The 17,917-nt window shown below is 39.5% G+C and overlaps 1 protein-coding gene across 1 annotated transcript; it reads left to right on the top strand.

Moving 5' to 3' along the window:
* Nucleotides 1–11,735: 11,735 nt before the first annotated feature.
* On the top strand, nucleotides 11,736–15,661 carry LOC308103164 (E3 ubiquitin-protein ligase TRIM21-like). The gene is made up of 2 exons (XM_080453049.1): nucleotides 11,736–11,877; nucleotides 12,632–15,661. Exon 2 carries the CDS (start codon nucleotides 12,643–12,645, stop codon nucleotides 14,320–14,322), a length of 1,680 nt encoding a protein of 559 aa, XP_080309175.1. The 5' UTR covers nucleotides 11,736–11,877; nucleotides 12,632–12,642; the 3' UTR covers nucleotides 14,323–15,661.
* Nucleotides 15,662–17,917: the final 2,256 nt, after the last annotated feature.

The following is a 17,917-nucleotide window of genomic DNA, read 5'->3' as shown; positions in this document are numbered from 1 at the left end:
AAAAACCTTTCAAGATTTTTCAAAAATATCAGATCTGCAAGCTCATAGCGCGGCACTCGGTGCCGCGCTATGAGCTTGTATATCTGCTATTTTTGAATAGCCAAAGAAATCTAAAGTGACACAGATGCGTTCCAGGTCTTAATGGGTTAAGAACTGGAGAACCAGGGAGACCCCTGTTACTGAACAAACACTCTCTATATAGCAATAATTACAATGGGAAAATATAGCTATTTAACACTTAATTTAACAAAAGAATATCAGTCACTCCCCCTCTTTAACTCCCACTTTTACTTTCTCAGAGGCAAATATTGTACTTTTACTCCACTACAATTATTTTAAAACTTTAGTTACTAGCTACTTATAGCTTTAGCCCTATTTTATACCTAGGCTATTTGAAAATAGCAGATGTACAAGCTCACAACGCGTCGCATCGCGGCGCTTTGTGAACTTGTAGATCTGCTATTTTCGAACATTTTAGTACTTTTACTTTTGACTTTAAGTACATTTTGATACCAATACTTTTGTACTTTTACTCAAGTAAATTTGGAATTCCAGACTTTTACTTGTAACAGAGTATTTCTATATTGAAGTATTGATACTTAAGTAAAACATTTGAGTACTTTTTCCACCACTGGAAGAAACATTGGGAGCATAATAACACTTCAAAAGGAGGTTTGTCGGTGCCAGCTGGCTGTCACACACTTCCCCTGAGTCAACGTTCTGAAAATAAGCCGTGACGGTCAAATCAACCCAAATCACCATTATACACTCATTCTAAGTGGTTCCTAATCTTTTCTGGATCTGGGCCCACTTGGAAATCTTAAAAGTGTTCGCGGTCCACCCATCTGACCACTTAACACGTTAGCCGTGTTAAGTGGTCGGATAGGTGGGCCGCGTGCGCTCTCAGAGCGTGTTTGTCCCCATTATCTGGACAGACTTTTAACTAAAACTAGGATGAGAGAACATATTACTCCAGTTCTAGCTTCACTACACTGGCTCCCGGTTGTTTTTAGGATTGATTTTAAAATTATTTTACTAGTTTATAAATGGTCTGGCACCTTCCTACCTCTATGACTGCCTAGAGAGATATGTTCCAAACCGGCCCCTCAGGTCTTCAAGTGCTGACCTGCTCGAGGTGCTTACAATGACATATAAAAAATACGGTGAAGTAGCATTCTGCTTCTACGGACCGACAGCGTGGAATAAACTCCCATTACACCTAAGACAGGCAGCCTCTGTCGATAGCTTTAAAGCACAGCTCAAGACCTACTTCTTCACTTTTGCTTTTAGCTGATTTTTTGGTTGATTTTTAAATCTCTGTGTTGTTGTCCATGTCCTCACTGTATTGCCTGATTCACTGCCCTTTGTTATTATTTTAATGTTGTTTTATGTTTTGCTTTTCTTTTTTGCTTTATTGTTAAATTGGTTGAAACTGTAATTGTATTCTTGCTCTGTAAAGCACTTTGAGCTGCATTTCATGTCATGAAAGGTGCTATACAAATAACGTTTTTTTATTATTATTATTATTATTGTTATTATTATTATTATTATTATTACTACCCTTATTATTATTATTATTATTATTATTATTATTATTATTATTATTATTATTATTATTATTATTATTATATACCAGGTGAGACCCACCCACAATTTAGTAATTGGCAACATCATCAACTCAAACAAGGCAAACCATGGCCTATGAGTTACACTACACAATTATACAGACTTTCTGAGTCAAACTTGAAATGCATTTCTAGGCATCAAATAATTCACAAAACAATGACCATAAAATTAGACGATACAGAAAATATAGAATAGCCTGCAACACTGGGTGCTGAACAGACACACCTCCATGGCAGCTTGATGACAGTCCGTTATTAGAAGCAGCTGTGCAGTGTGTGCTTGTAATGTCCAGTTTTACACTGTGGAGTCCTTAGTGTCTATAGGGCACGGGTTTCCCCGTGACAGGTTTCACTATGAAAACTCATTTTTCAAGGGACATTTTAATCATATTGTATATATTTTTTTATATTTTATTTTATTTTAATTAATGTGGCTTTTATAATTAATGTAACTTTTTTTAAATGAACAAAATCATTTTGTTCAATCTGTATGGTAGAGTATGTTAATACAATATAACTTATACAATCTGTATGGTAGAGTATGTTAATACAATATAACTTATACAATCTGTATGGTAGAGTATGTTAATACAATATAACTTATACAATCTGTATGGTAGAGTATGTAAATACAATATAACTTATAAAATCTGTATGGTAGAGTATGTTAATACAATATAACATATACTACCGGGATGGTTGCATTTGGTCTCCCTGCTCTTCTATTGAGACATTTAGATTGTGTGTCTAGGTGAGACGTGACCTTTGACACGATCCTGTTTCTGGTTTGACATGAATTGACCATTCAATTTATCCCCTGAGCAAGCAGGCAGGCTCTATTAGCTCAATGGTAAAACAAAAAAGAAATCTGCACTTGCGCAGTAGACCCGGGTTCAAATCCGGGGTAGAAGAGGAAAGTTACATAGTGCAGCTGTAATGTTATATATTAATAGAATCTTAATGTTTTTCCAGTTATTTGGGGGCCCACTTGCACTATTTTCATGTTCCACCAGCAGGCCCAGGCCCACAGGTTGGGTATCGCCAGATTAATTCTTAACAAACTCACAGCTCTGTATGAGGCAAATATGTAGCCTACTACTGATGACTGACCGCCATCTACTGGCCAGAATATACCATTACACATTAAAATAACAGACATTCGGCTCAGTGAATGAATACGGGAAGGGTGGGCACTAGGGAAATCTGGGCACCATTTTTTGTGGGGAAGACTGGGCACTAGAGAAGAGTGGAAACCAGGGAGAGTAGGCACCAGGTCTTGGAAGACTGGGCACCTTTTAGTAAAATATGCCTAACCCTAACCTCAGTAAAACTATGCCTAAACCTAACCTTAAAGGGATATTTCACTTTCAAAAAAACTTTTGGTCATTTTATAATCTACTCAGGCCTTCGTGAACCCCCAGACAGTTTTTAGGTTGCTTGATTAATTATTTTGATATTTGATATTCATTTTATCAGACACGCCCCCCTTCCTATACAAACCCATCGTAACTTCAAACTCCATTTTAACCATGTTAGATTCATCAAAAATACCCGTCCTTAGTTCTGGTGACTCACCCTGCCCTCCTAATGCGAGAGGGGCCGTGTTTTTTCAATTACTTTTTTCATTTATTTTATTAACATTTTTCATTGAATTTTTTTTTTTTACACGGCCCCCCCTCACGCATTAGGGGGGCAGGGTGAGTCACCAGAACCAAGGACGGGTGTTTTTGATGAATCTAACATGGTTAAAATGAAGTTTGAAGTTACAATGGGTTTGTATAGGAAGGGGGCGTGTCTGATAAAATGAATATCAAATATCTAAACACTGAATCAAGCAACTTAAAAACTGTCTGGGGGGTTCACAAAGGCCTGAGTAGATGATAAAATGACCAAAAGTTTTTTTGAAAGTGAAATATCCCTTTAACCTCACGGAGCTATGCCTAACCTTAACCTCATAAAATGTGTGGATGGGGATAATAAAAAATCACCTGAATGTTGTTGCATTCCAGTAATATGCATGCCAAACTTCAAAGTATTACAGTTTTGGTACCTGGATTACCACAAGTGCCCACTCGTCCAAGGTCTGGTGTCCACTCTGTTTTGGTGCCCAGATTTCGCTAGTGCCCACTCTTCCAAGGTGTCCAGTTTTCCCTGGTGCCCACCCGGTAAGGTGGAGAAACTATGTTTTCTTTCTTACGTATTCATAAAAACATCTGGATCAGACGATCAAGAAAACCTGCCGTTAACACATTATGTTCCTTGTTATTTCCATACAACCCTGGTGTCTGCTTTAGCCATGTTCTCTTTCTCTCCATTTAAATGACTGAGACATTAATTATTGCTTTACAGCATGGGTCTTCAACAGGGGGTCCGGGACCCGTAGGTAGGGTGTCCTCAGAGTTAGTACATATATATATAAGGGGCCGTCAAACGTTTGTGTGATAGGAATATTTTCTTTCTTTTTTTTTCCTCCCTCAAAGAACTGAGATGAAAATACACATTAACATGAATCCAACAAATGATTAGCAAACATAATGTGCAAACAATCAAAACACATTTAATGAAACACTGGTGATACTGCTGTTGAATGAATCAAAAAACTATGAGGTTTGCAGTAGGCGATATATCAATCATTGGAAGTATTGGCAAGTGTGCTGCAATGACAATTAATATTTTATATAATCTATCGTTGCTGTCAGGCAGAAACTAGCTATCTCCATTTTTCAACTTTTTTATTTGTTTTAATAAACCAGTTCCAAATATTGGAACCAACCTGGAACACATCTGTGTCACTTTAGATTTCTTTGGCTATTCAAAAATAGCAGCTATACAAGCTCATAGCGCGGAACCGAGTGCCGCGCAATGAGCTTGTAGATCTGCTATTTTTGAAAAAACTTGAAAAAATATTTTTCAGATTTTTTTCAAAAAACTGTTTTTTAAAGAATCGCCTCAGGTCTTAATGGGTTAAAAAGCACTTCTGACTAAACCTTCTAACACCATTGGATCCTCAAACTATCGGTCAAACCAACTCCAAATGTGAATATAGTTGTTTGTTTCATCATTGATTAGAAAGACGAAGTCTGACAGAAAAAAATTATGGTTTACATTAATGGTCAAAAACCTGCTAACTCCACTTGAGCTGGATTTGGGTAAAGTGATGATATTATAAGGACACATTTAATTATCTGACAATGTATAAAGTCACCATACCCACTTTGATGAGGCAGTAACATGTTCTATTTTTCATTTCCTGAAATTTTGGTTTCTGCCCGACAGCAGAGATATATTATATTATTAATATATATTTAGAGACCAATTATTTGTTTGCCAACATTGAGACTGGGTGCACAGGTGATTGTTTCATGCAATCAATTCTCAACCTGTTGTTTCGGGGTGCGCTGGTTTCAGCACACCCCATCCCCCTCTTATGTGTTGGCTAGTGAGGCGCGTCCTAGCTAGACCTGACAGAATGGGTTTCATTTGCAACCAGTATCACGCTTGCAACCAGTGTGACGTCGTCTGTTAACTTAAGGGGTCTATATTTTCAAGGAATCACTGAGGCCTGTCTTCACCTCAGTCAATATTTACCTGCTTGAAGCAGTGCTTATTTGGGACACGTCCAGATTAAACCTGATTTATAAGCTACTGTACGTGTCAATGGCCAAAAATAGCCGATCTACAAGCTAAAAAGGAGACACGTTGTGAGCTTGTAGATCTGCTATTTTCAGGAAGATTACTTCCAAATTGAGGATGAATTGGTTTTTCGGGGGGTTGTTATGTTTTAAGGCTGTGACCTCTTGTGTTTCCTGTTCCAGATCGTGCCGGCGGTGATAGGAAACTATAGGACATGGAGGCTGAGCAAGCAGCTGCAGGTGTACATTTATCAGGCACCTGATGGGGCCGCTGCAGATGGACCCTGACAACCCCTTAACTCTCACCACAAGTACCAAGCCATCGCCTCCATTAACCGCTTCAGACCAGCCTGCCAGAAGCTGTGTGTGTGTGTGTGTGTGTGTGTGTGTGTGTGTGTGTGTGTGTGTGTGTGTGTGTGTGTGTGTGTGTGTGTGTGTGTGTGTGTGTGTGTGTGTGTGTGTGCGTGCACGCGCAGTGGTGGAAAGTAACCAAGTACATTTACTCAAGTACTGTACAATTGTGAGGTATTTCTTACTTTGCTAGAGTATATCAATTTTTTTATACTTCTACTCCACTACATCTCAGAGGCAAATATTGTACTTTTACTCCACTACAATTATTTGACAGCTTTAGTTACTAGTTACTTTGTAGATTTGAAAATAGCAGAATAGCTTGTAGATGTGCTATTTTCAAAAGATTGTTATACATTTTAACTCCTGAAATGGGACTTTCTGCATAATGACTACTTTTACTTTTGGGACTTTAAGTACCAAATACTCTTAAAATGTGAGTACTTCTTCCACTGTGTGTGTGTGTGTGTGTGTGTGTGTGTGTGTGTGTGTGTGTGTGTGTGTGTGTGTGTGTGTGTGTGCGTGTGTGTGCGTGTGCGCGTATGTGTTTGTGTGTGTGTGCGGTGCGCATGTTACTATACTTGTGAGGGCCGAATGTCCCCACAGGTAAAGTAGAAAATACACAGTGTGAGGACTATTTTCCTGGTCCTTACAAGAGAAACGGTTCATTTAGACACTTCAGCTTAACCATTTACCATTTATTGCAATGATATTGCATTCAGTTAACATTGAATCTTCAATTGCATAATTAAACTACCACCATAGAACAGTGGTTTTCAACCTTTTTCATGCCAAGGGCCCCTAAATTTATATGCATTTGGCCGCGGACCCCCATCTGAAAATGTTGTGCCAGGGACCCCCAGAAGCAAAGATTTGAGTTAAAATGTTCGCTTTAAAATATATATATATTCAAAGATATGCACGCATTTTCAAGATTTTTCAAAAATAGCAGATCTACAAGCTCATAGCGCGGCACTCTGTGCCCCCTCAAGGACCACTGGTGGTCCCCGGACCACTGGTTGAGAACCACTGCCATAGAGCAATCCATAAGACAGTACAATCCACAGAATCATCCTATTAACAATATGAACTAAATGCCACAGGGAGGAGGCCGGGGAGGAGGTGGAGGGAATTTGAAAACTGACAGCTGTGCAACCAGCTGAGACAGCGAAGCACGTAGAATGAACAGTGAATAGCAGACTGCTTAAATGAACCGCCTGAGTTGCACTGTGGGTATGAGGGCGTGTGTGAGTTAGCTTGTATCGAATGAGAATGAAGTGAGGTTGAGTGTGGAGAGACAGACTGATTTGTGGGTGTATGTATTAATTAACTTGTTAGCTAATGAATGGGGGGGGTCCGGGGATAGTGAGCTAGCATGTAAACCTGCCTCCTGCCTTCCATGACTACATGAACAATTGCTACGCTGAATTTGTTTTATGGTAAAAAACAACAACAACAACAGATGTTTTGAGTTTGGCTTACAATTAAAAAGATTCAGATTGGGGTTAGGGTTTGCAATGTTTTTAACCTGACCCCAATGCCAAAAAAATAGCGGATCTCCACGCTCACAACACGGTGCCCTGCGAGGCTGCGATGCATTGTGAACTTGCAGATCTGCTATTTGTGGCTTCAGGGTCAGGGTTAAAAATTGCACACACAAAAAAAATGCTTTGGCTAATGGCATTTATAAAATCGCTGTCCTAAAATGTTGATTTTCCTCACAAGCATATTAATACAAACATGTACTTCATGTACTGCGACTCTTTGTGGGCTTGTAGATCGGCTATTTTCACACTCAGGGTTAGAAAAAGTATGGTAGCCTAATGCAAAAGTGCATGTGCATGTGCATGTGCATGTGCATGTGCATGTGCGTGTGTGCGTTTTTATGTCCATTCCCGCTGCAGTGGTAATGTTTGCTGTTGATGTTGCAATTCCTTCATTTCTCTCTGAGGGACAGTTCTCATCATCTGCCTACAAACACACACACACATGCACACGCACGCACACGCACGCACGCACACACGGACACGGACACAGACACGCACACAGCTTGTTAATTTATGTGTGTGAGCCCTTCTCCCAGCAGCCTGCATAAAGCCTGTGAGAGCCAGCAGGCAGGCAGCAGTTTACCACAGATGGAGAAACTACAGCATGACCAAGTGGAGAGCATCAATTTCCTGACAGCTCACACTCTGCCGCCGGTGGGCCGTGCTTTCCTGAGTGGGCCAGTGCCTCTGGCGGAAGCCTGGACACGCTCGCGCGCACATGCACACCAATAACATCGGCCAATTTGTGGGTGAAAACTATACAGTATGTTTCTAGGACAGGGGTCTTCAACGGGGGGGGGGGGGGGGGGGTCCGGGACCCGTTTGGGGTCCTCAGAGTTAGTACAGGGGGCGGGGGCACCAAATCTTTGTGTGGTAAAGGAACTTTGTTTTTACATTAACCACTTGAACCCTAGGATCCCTATTCTGAGGGGAACATTAGCCGAAAATAGGAACAAAAAAATCTCCAAGCTCACAAGATAGTAGATCTGCTATTTTTCTAAATTTTCTAGTTTAAACCGTATAAAACCATTACAATATTTTTGTAATGTTAATCGGTCATTGTCTGTTGATTGTTTGTCACTGCCTTGTTTTTATTTGTTTTGTTCTGTTATTGTTGCTACTGCACTTCGTCTTTATATATGCCTTTACTTTGCTTTGTAAATAGACTTAGGTCGATCTGTTCTTTGTTTGGAAAGCACTTTGGGTCAGCTTCATGTTGTTTTTAAATGTGCTATATAAATAAACTTGACTTGACTTGACTTGACTAATCAACCTTTATTTAACATTTACTGTAAAGCCATGTTTCACACACACACACACACACACACACACACACACACACACACACACACACACACACACACACACACACTGTGTGTGTGTGTGTGTGTGTGTGTGTGTGTGTGTGTGTGTGTGTGTGTGTGTGTGTGTGTGTGTGTGTGTGTGTGTGTGTGTGTATGAGACATGGCTTTACAGTAAATGTTACTGTACACACACACACTCATACTTGGGCATCAATCAGCTGGGTGAAGTTGAAAACGGAATTTCCCCAGCGGAATCAAATAGGTCTAATTACGCACACGCGCACGTGTGCACACACACACACACACACACACACACACACACACACACACACACACACACACACACACACACACACACACACACACACACACACACACACACACACACACACACACACACACACACACACACTCACACACATCCTCCTCATCTCCAGTTCATACGTATAGTCTGCGGTAAAGAGTCTATTACTTATCTCTGTGTTCCGTTTTCTTTGTAAATTTACTCATGCATGTGGTCAAAACTATGTGTGGCCAAACCCACATTCTTTGGTGTGACACTGTTAAAGTCTGACCAGAGCAGACCGCAGCATACTGTTCAGCATTCAACCTCCAAGTTAATCACCAAAGGTCAAAGGCCAGGATTCAACAGCTCCCTATACAACTGAATCCTGGACTTCTGACCAAGGGGCCAGCTTGAGATTTTTACATTGACTCCAATACGGAAGAGACAGTTCATATGGCCTGTAGTTTCGCTGTTTTACCCCTGCTGGTGTCAGAAAGAATTTATTCTAACCCAAGCGGATGGATTTTTGACAAAATTTAGACTAGATTTTCTTACCTTAATAAAAATGGTCTTAAATTCTATATGCTTCCAGTCGCTAGTTTAAAGTCTCCTTTCAATCATCATGATATGCGTTTTGCTGAATTATGGTCCCATTTATTTTAAAATTGACGATAAAGTAGGCTAATCTCTAGGAGGGGCGGGATGATTTGATTGACAAGCTACACAACCAATAGCATTCATTCCCCGCCCCCGCTCTTGATTGACAAGCTACCCAACCAATAGCATTCTTTGGGGATTGTTTTAGAGATGGCGGATTTCAAATTCCTGAACAATCGGCTTCATTTTCGGTCTGTAGAAACCAGCGGTCTGGCTTTGTCCATCTCTTTTATACAGTCTATATGCTTCTGACACACAAACCTCAGGTCACAATCTATGGCTGTGTTGATGCTATGTAATTACATTTTACTTGCTTTTATTATATTTTTGCAACATATGCTATTGTATTTGTACAGTTTTTGCTATTTTACTCATTACTGTTGTTCTTTTTGTTATTTGACCTTCTTATTATTATTTTTTTATATTTTATCAGACTTTTAAGGAGGCTTGAAGATTAATCATTCACTGCCTGCATGTTGCCACAGCTGTATCAGGGCTGTGCAGAGTCATACCTGGTGAGGGAGGCCTCACCAAAACTAGGATTTAGAACATTTTAATTTGGAGGCAATGATTATTATTATGTTTATTCTTTTTTTTGGTATTATCATTGTTTTCTTGATTGCTTTGATGATAATGTTATTTACCATATCTGATGCTTTTCATTTTTGTATTATCATATTTTATTATATGAAGTGTAAGAAAGACAATACATTTAATGAATAAATACATGTACAGGTATATGTCATGTTATTTTGAAGATTCAGTCAAGCAAAAGTGTGTCTACTTTATATAAAATAAATATGGATGATAATGATGAATAGATCCTCCCTAAGAATTGTGACAGATTAACAGAACGTAACAAGTTCACACTTTTAGGTGTGACATTCTAATACCAGACATGCATGAGATAGATGTACTTGCCTTGTTCTAATAGCAGACTTCACACCCACAGATTCCTCAGAAAGACTGAGGAAGCTATAGAGCTGTTTCCTTCTGCTGCAGAGCATTTTGAAAAGTGATGCGTGCGAGCGCTGATGACTTCATTTGCTATTTGTGTGCCTTACACTCTGAAGATGTTTGAGTTGAGCATGCCAGTGCCCTAAGTGTTTCTTAGAGCAATGGTTCTCAAACTTTTTCATGTCAAGGACCCCCAAAAGATTTGAGGTACAAATGTTCGCTTAAAAATATATATATTCAAAGATTTGCACACATTTTCACGATTTTTCAAAAATAGCAGATCTACAAGCTCATAGTGCGGCACTCACGCTATGAGCTTGTATATCTGCTATTTTTGAATAGCCAAAGTATACAAGGTTAAAGTGGTTAGAATTATTGTGATGCTATATTAACACATTTTGCTGGGGACCCCCTGGAACCCCCCCAAGGACCGCTGGGGGTCCCCGGACCCCACTTTGAGGATCCAATGTCTAAGAACCAGACTCATCAGCAGGGGACAACAAAACTGTCTAGTGTATTTAATGAGATCAGCGTTGGAGAGCAACTGATGTTCAGTAAGAGAGATATAAATTAAATCAATCATGTATCCTTTGTGTTCATGTGACTGTATAGCCTGAGGGCCAATTCATTCATTCAGGATACACAGACTGGCAGGGACAGACTAGAAACAAAAACATCTATTACGATGTCAGCACCCCTCATATATATATGTGTGTGTGTGTGTGTGTGTGTGTGTGTGTGTGTGTGTGTGTGTGTGTGTGTGTGTGTGTGTGTGTGTGTGCGTGCGTGCGTGCGTGCGTGCGTGTGTGTGTGTGTGTGTACAAAACATAACAATAAAAGAAAAATAACGTAAACACTTTTAGGGTTTAAGCGGTTAAATGTCTGAAAACACACAAGCTTGAATCCAACACTGATGACAGTGCTGTCAAACAAGTCTATGAAGCTACCCATGAAATCTTTAAAAAAGATGAATCTGCAACACAATTTTGTACAATGTAGTTGGAGCCCCGGCTTCATCTCTCTCTCAACTAAGGAGTCCTTGGGCTGAAACATTGAAGACCCCTACTGCTGTAGGATGTGACTGTTTTTCTTAAATGTCATAGTGTGTGTGTGGGTGTGTGCTAGCCTGGTAAACACCCCTCGCTCCGCAAATCTCATTTCCATATTTCCGGAGGGAGGGGGGTTTACCAGGCTAGGTGTGTGTGTGTGTGTGTGTGTGTGTGTGTGTGTGTGTGTGTGTGTGTGTGTGTGTGTGTGTGTGTGTGTGTGTGTGTATTGACTGCATTGTTTTGTAACATAACAGTGGGTTGTCATGAACGGTGTAAATGTAGAGGATGAGTAGCGAGGAGAAGAAGAGAAAGAGAAAAAGAAGGCCAGAGAAGAGTCAGTGGAGGATGTGAAGGGTTAACAGAGCTGGACAAGGAGGAGTTTGTCAGTGTCAAGTGGAAAGTGAAAGTAGTTTACAGTACACAGTAGTTTAATGGCTGCACACGCTTTTACAGAAACAACTTAAGACCGGTGAGTAAAGCAGATACTGGTTTATTATTCATTAACAGAGAATACAATATATACGAAACCGTATCCAGACATGCTCTTTCCCTATTTTCCTATTCTTTGAAATGTTTCTGTCTGATCTTTCAATTGTTAAAAATGACATGTTTCCAGTGGTGTAAAGTAACTAAGTACATTTACTCAAGTACTGTACTTAAGTACAATTTTGAGTTTGCCTTTACTTTACTGGAGTATTTCCAATTGTCTATACTTTTACTTCTACTCCACTACATCTCAGAGGCAAATATTGTACTTTTACTCCACTACAATTATTTGAAAACTTTAGTTACTAGTAACTTTGCAGATATACATTATTACATTATAAAACATACATTAACCACTTTTTTAGCCCTATTTTATACCTAGGCTATGCGACGCGTTGCGAGCTTGTAGATCTGCTATTTTCAAAAAATGTAATACTTTTACTTTTGGTACTTTAAGTACATTTTGATACCAACTTTTGTACTTTTACTCAAGTCAATTTTGATAACAGACTTTTACTTGTAACAGAGTACTTTTACATTGCAGTATTGATACTTTTACTTAAGTAAAACTTTTGAGTACTTTTCCCACCACTGCATGTTTCCATGAAGTATAGAACACCTCTCGACATTGTTGCGCTTTATTCCAATACAATCCAGAGCAGATTCATATAACTATGTAGCTGTGAGAAGTAGCATTGAAGAACTACATCTGATACTTTCACTTTCATTATTCCCAGAGTGTGTCGAAATGGCCTCTGCCAGTATTCTCCACTCGGAGGAGCAGTTCCTTTGTTCCATCTGTCTGGATGTGTTCACTGATCCCATCAGCATTCCCTGTGGACACAACTACTGCAAGACCTGCATCACACAACTCTGGGACCGCACTGATGTGTGTAAATGTCCTCTATGTATCAAAACCTTCCACAAGAGACCAGAAGTCTTTGTCAATAAAGTGCTCTCTGAGTTGGCTGATCAGTTCCGGAAGTCCACCACAAAGCAAGAGGCGGCTAAACCAGACGAGGTATCCTGTGACATCTGTATCGAGACCAAGCTCAAAGCCGCCATGTCCTGCCTGGTGTGTAAGATCTCCTACTGTGACACTCACCTGGAGCCTCATCACAGAGTCGCTGTGTTAAAACTACACAAACTAATGGACCCTGTGAAGAACCTGGAAGACTTTATCTGTCGGAAACATGACAGACCTCTGGCGCTGTTCTGTAAGTCAGACCGCACCATTGTTTGTCTTTTCTGCACTGAGTCAAACCACAGGTCGCATCACGTCGTGTCTCTGAGGGCTGAGCTGGGAAAGACGGAGGCTGACATTCAGCGGATGGTCCAGGTGAGACAAGTGAAGATTCGGGAGATCAAACACTCAGTAGAGCTGAACAAGAAAGATGCAGACAGAGAGATAGCGGACAGTGTGCAGGTCTTCACTGCTCTGATCAGCCGTATTCAGAGATTCACTGCTCTGATCAGCCGTATTCAGAGAATCCAGTCCAAGCAAATTGATGTGATTGAAGAGAAGCAGAAAACAACAGAGAAACAGGCTGAAGGCTTCATCAAAGAGCTGCGACAGGAAATCACTCAGTTAGAGAAGAGAAGATCTGAGCTGAAGCAGCTCTCAGACACCAAAGACCACCTCCACCTCCTCCAGAACTTCACATCCATCAACAGCCTTCCACCCACCAAGGACTGGACAAAGGTCAATGTCCATCAGTCTACACATGCGGGGACTGTGAGGACAGCTGTGTGGACAGCTGTGAAGAATCTGCGTGATACAGAGCAGCTGAGGATCATCCAGCAATATGCAGTGGATGTAACTCTGGACCCCGATACGGCAAATCCCTGTCTCATCCTGTCTGAGGATGGAAAACAGGTGAGTGATGGAGACGTGTGGAAGAAACTCCCAGACAACGAGGAGAGATTCTCTCATAGTCTCAGTGTCTTAGGAAAACAAAGCTTCTCTTCGGGAAGGTTTTACTACGAGGTTCAGGTTAACGGGAAGATTTCCTGGGATATAGGCGTGGCCAGAGAGTCCGTCGACCGGAAGGGAATGATCACACTGAGTGCCAACAGCGGTTATTGGACGATATGGTCGAATGGGAATGGGAATGTGTACGTGAGTACCAATGCTAGCACTCCCGTCCTCCCTGTAAGAGGGAAGTTACAGAAAGTGGGAGTGTTTGTGGATTATGAGGAGGGTCTGGTCTCCTTTTACGATGTGGAGACCAGAGTTCATCTCCACTCGTTCACTGGCTGCACCTTCACTGGCAAACTCAGTCCATACTTCTGTCCTGGTGTTAGTAATGGTGGTAAAAACTCTGCTCCTCTGATCATCTCTCCTGTCAACATGATGGGCACTGATCTCGGCGGGGAAGACGGGAACATGTCCCCTTCGACTTCAAAAAGAAGAAAGAGACTTATGTAGCATGTTTTCATTGGTGTTTTCTTTCATTAGAGACACTTTAGGGCAGTGGTTCTTTTTCATGTCAAGGAATCCCCAAAACGATACATATGAGACCACTGACCCTCATTTGATGGCCTTTTCTATCTCTGGTACCACCAGTCTACACTGTAAAATCATCAGTGTTAATTTGTGTTAAGTGTTAATAATATAAATACACTCTCTTACATACCCATAAGGTCCCATTCGGTTCTTAACTATCAATCATTTGGTTGGGGACCCCCTGGAACCCCGCCTCAAGGACCCCTGGGGGTTCCCGGACCCGGCTTTGAGAACCACTGCTTTATTGGTTATTGTACTGATTGCACTGTTGACACAGGCACTTTTTTGTTGCTTAAGCGAGTCATGGTATGAGTCATGGGATCAATAAAGGTTTATCTATCTAAGTCAGGGGTGGACAGCATTATTTTGCAGGGGTCCATACTGACTTTGATAAAGTGAGTGAAGGGTCACACATTGGACTATTGGATTGAAACTTGAAACACACAGTGCTGTATCATGTTAAAACTGCATAAATGTGATAGAAATCACAGACTACTTTTCCCCCCCTTTTCAAACATCAAACATATTGCATTATATGCGTCATAAATATGGACTCAAGGCAGACAGTTTCACTGTTACATTATAAACATTTAACATTTGAGTAGATGGAATATGGAATGCAGGTATATATACTCAAATGGTACATGTTAATAATTAATTGGAGTCGAGTTGAATTAATTTCCCTCGAAACCAATAACATAAAACGCTGGCTTTTAAGATGTAGATTTTTGGGGGGTCATTTAGTTTTTCTTTGAGGTCTTCGAGGGCCGGAATGAGATGGTCAAAGGGCAAGGGTCAAAGGGCAGGGTCCGGCTGTGATCTGAGTTTTCTCACTCTCCTGATTTGAAGCGGAAACACGCGGCACCTTCATATTATGTGTTGCCCGTTCAAATCTGATCTTAATCACACAGATTAGAGGCCTAATTTGCATTTCCAAGATCATTTGCAAATTACATCATATGTTCAAAACTGTTAGGCCTACTTTTCAGGATTCAAAATGAAAAATAAAAAATATCAAAAGTAGCAGATCTACAAGCTCAAAACTCGTCGCTTTGCGCCGCGTTTCGAGCTTGTAGAGCTGTAGTATGATCAAGTAGGGCATTAATTTACGAAAAAAAACTAAAATATGGAGATAAGAGGTTTCTGCCCGACAGCAACGATATACATACTGTATAAGGCACTTAACACAGCAGCCATTTGGCTGGTGGAAGTAGTACTTGAGTAGAATTAGCAATACCACAATGTAGAAAATACTCAAGTAAAAGTCCTGTATTCAAAATGTTACTTCAGGTAAGAAAAATAAAGAAATAGCCGATCTACAAGCTCACAATGTTTTGCGACACATTGTGAGCTTGTAGATTGGCTTTAGATTTTCTAGCTGGAGTATAGAACAGGGGTTTTGTATTATTAATACAAATCTGTATCTAACTAAAGTAGCTAAGTAAAGTTTTCAAATAATTGTAGTTGAGTATAAAGTGCAATATTTGCCTCTGAGATGCAGTGGAGTAGAAGTATAAAGTATGGAAAAATGCATACACCTCAAAATTGTACTTAAGGTAGAGTTAGTGATATTTATAACAAAACGTTTTGTGAACAGATCAAAGCACTATTTATTCAGTAACAGGTCTTCCTGTCTCTCCAGCTCTTTAATAAACAGAAAAAAAGATTTTCAGGGGGGTTGCAATCTTTCAGCCAATCAGGGTAAAAGTATAAGTGGGCACCAAGGAAGAGTGGGCACCACGGTGTTAAATTGGCATTTTTTCCCAGAAAAGTTGTTTTAAAGTAAAGTATACATGATTAGAACATGCTTAAACATTCGACAATTGCTATACAAATTGCTACAAAACCTATACAGTCATTTGGGGGCATAAACAAGAAGTTGAAGGATAAAATTAAGTCTGATAGTCATTAAGTTATAGCTTGAGTCCTATAGGACCCCTATTGTTATGGTTGTTTACTGTATGTGTTAAAATGCTGCTCTCTAGTGCTTTTACAGCACATTTGTTTGTACGTTTGTACTACTTTGCTATTATTAGTAGCCTAGTAATACTAGTAGTATTGATATTGTTGTTGTTATTGTTGCTGTTATTATTATTATTATGATTATAATTTTGGCTGCAATAATAGTTTTTGTATTAATTTCTTTATTTTTGTTTCTGTTGCTCATATGGTTTATTGTCTTAGCTTGGGTTTGAGGTACCGGAAGTATCTTCAATTGGACATGCCGGAACGCCATATGGCGTCATGTCAGTGGGACACAGCAAGTGTTACCGCTTCCGTTTCATTGTGTATGCCGGCGTAACGTTGGTTCTGACAGCGTGAAGCGAACAAAGGTTTGTTTGATTGTTTAAATGTGAATATTTAAGTTAATGCGTTTTCTTTATACGTTTCATTCGATTGATTTTGTTTTCAGTTATGCGTCGCCGTTCTGTTGAGCACCCATGGACTCTTTCCCTATGTGTGTTTATTATGCAGCCAGTGAGGTCATTTCATTTCAAGTGTATTGTCTTTTATTACGTTTATATGTGTTTGCGTTATGTTTATGTTTATCCTGAACGGATTATTTTATGTTTCACTACAGTTTGACGCTGGCCTGTTAATGCTGCAAAATGCCTTAATAAAGCCATCAGTGAGAAGAGCATCTGACTCGTTTTTAATTGTTATTATTATAACAGAGTTTTGTTATTATTTTTATTATTATCATCATCAACACTGTTATCATCATCATCATCATCATCATCATCATCATTATTATTATTATTATTATTATTATTATTATTATTAATAGTATAAGTATTATTATTATTACTATAATCATTATTATTATTATCAATAATATTATTATATCATCATCAACCTCATCATCATCATCACCGTCATCATCAACATCATCGTCGTCATCATCATCATCATCATTATTATTATTATTATTATTATTGTTATCATCATTATTATAATTATCATTATTATAATAATAGTTTTTGTTATTATTTTATCATTATTACTATCATCATCATCATAATCATCATCATTATTATTATTATTATTATTATCATTAATATTAATATTATTAATATTATTATTATTATTATTATTAATATTATTGACATTATTAATATTAATATTAATATTAATATTATTCCTAGTAGTAGCTGTAAAATGAATGAAATCATGTTACTAAAGGGGCGGGACATAATATCTCTTCCGTGAAGAAAATAGCAGGCCTACAAGCTCACAAGGCGTAGCGGACGCGACGCCTTGTGAGCTTGTAGGTCTGCTCTTTTCCACGCGCGACACCGTCGTGCCACGGGGCATAGATAGGTTCATGACTTGGGATGTTTGGACCAGTGTTGCCATGTCCGCTTATTATAAGCGACTTTGGGATAACGTTGCTTGTAAATATTGGGTTAGCTGCGGCGGGTTTTTCGCCTTGTTTGTTTCTAAAGTGTAGTTGCTTTATTTGGGCTTGTTTCTAAAGTTGTTTAAACCAGTGTTTCTTAAACATTTTCAAGTCAAG

Source organism: Gymnoscopelus braueri (genome assembly GCF_963280865.1).
Source record: "Gymnoscopelus braueri genome assembly, chromosome: 16".
Classification (NCBI taxonomy): domain Eukaryota; kingdom Metazoa; phylum Chordata; class Actinopteri; order Myctophiformes; family Myctophidae; genus Gymnoscopelus; species Gymnoscopelus braueri.
Note: the sequence above shows the minus strand (reverse complement) of the source record. Positions and strands in the feature narration are given on the sequence as shown.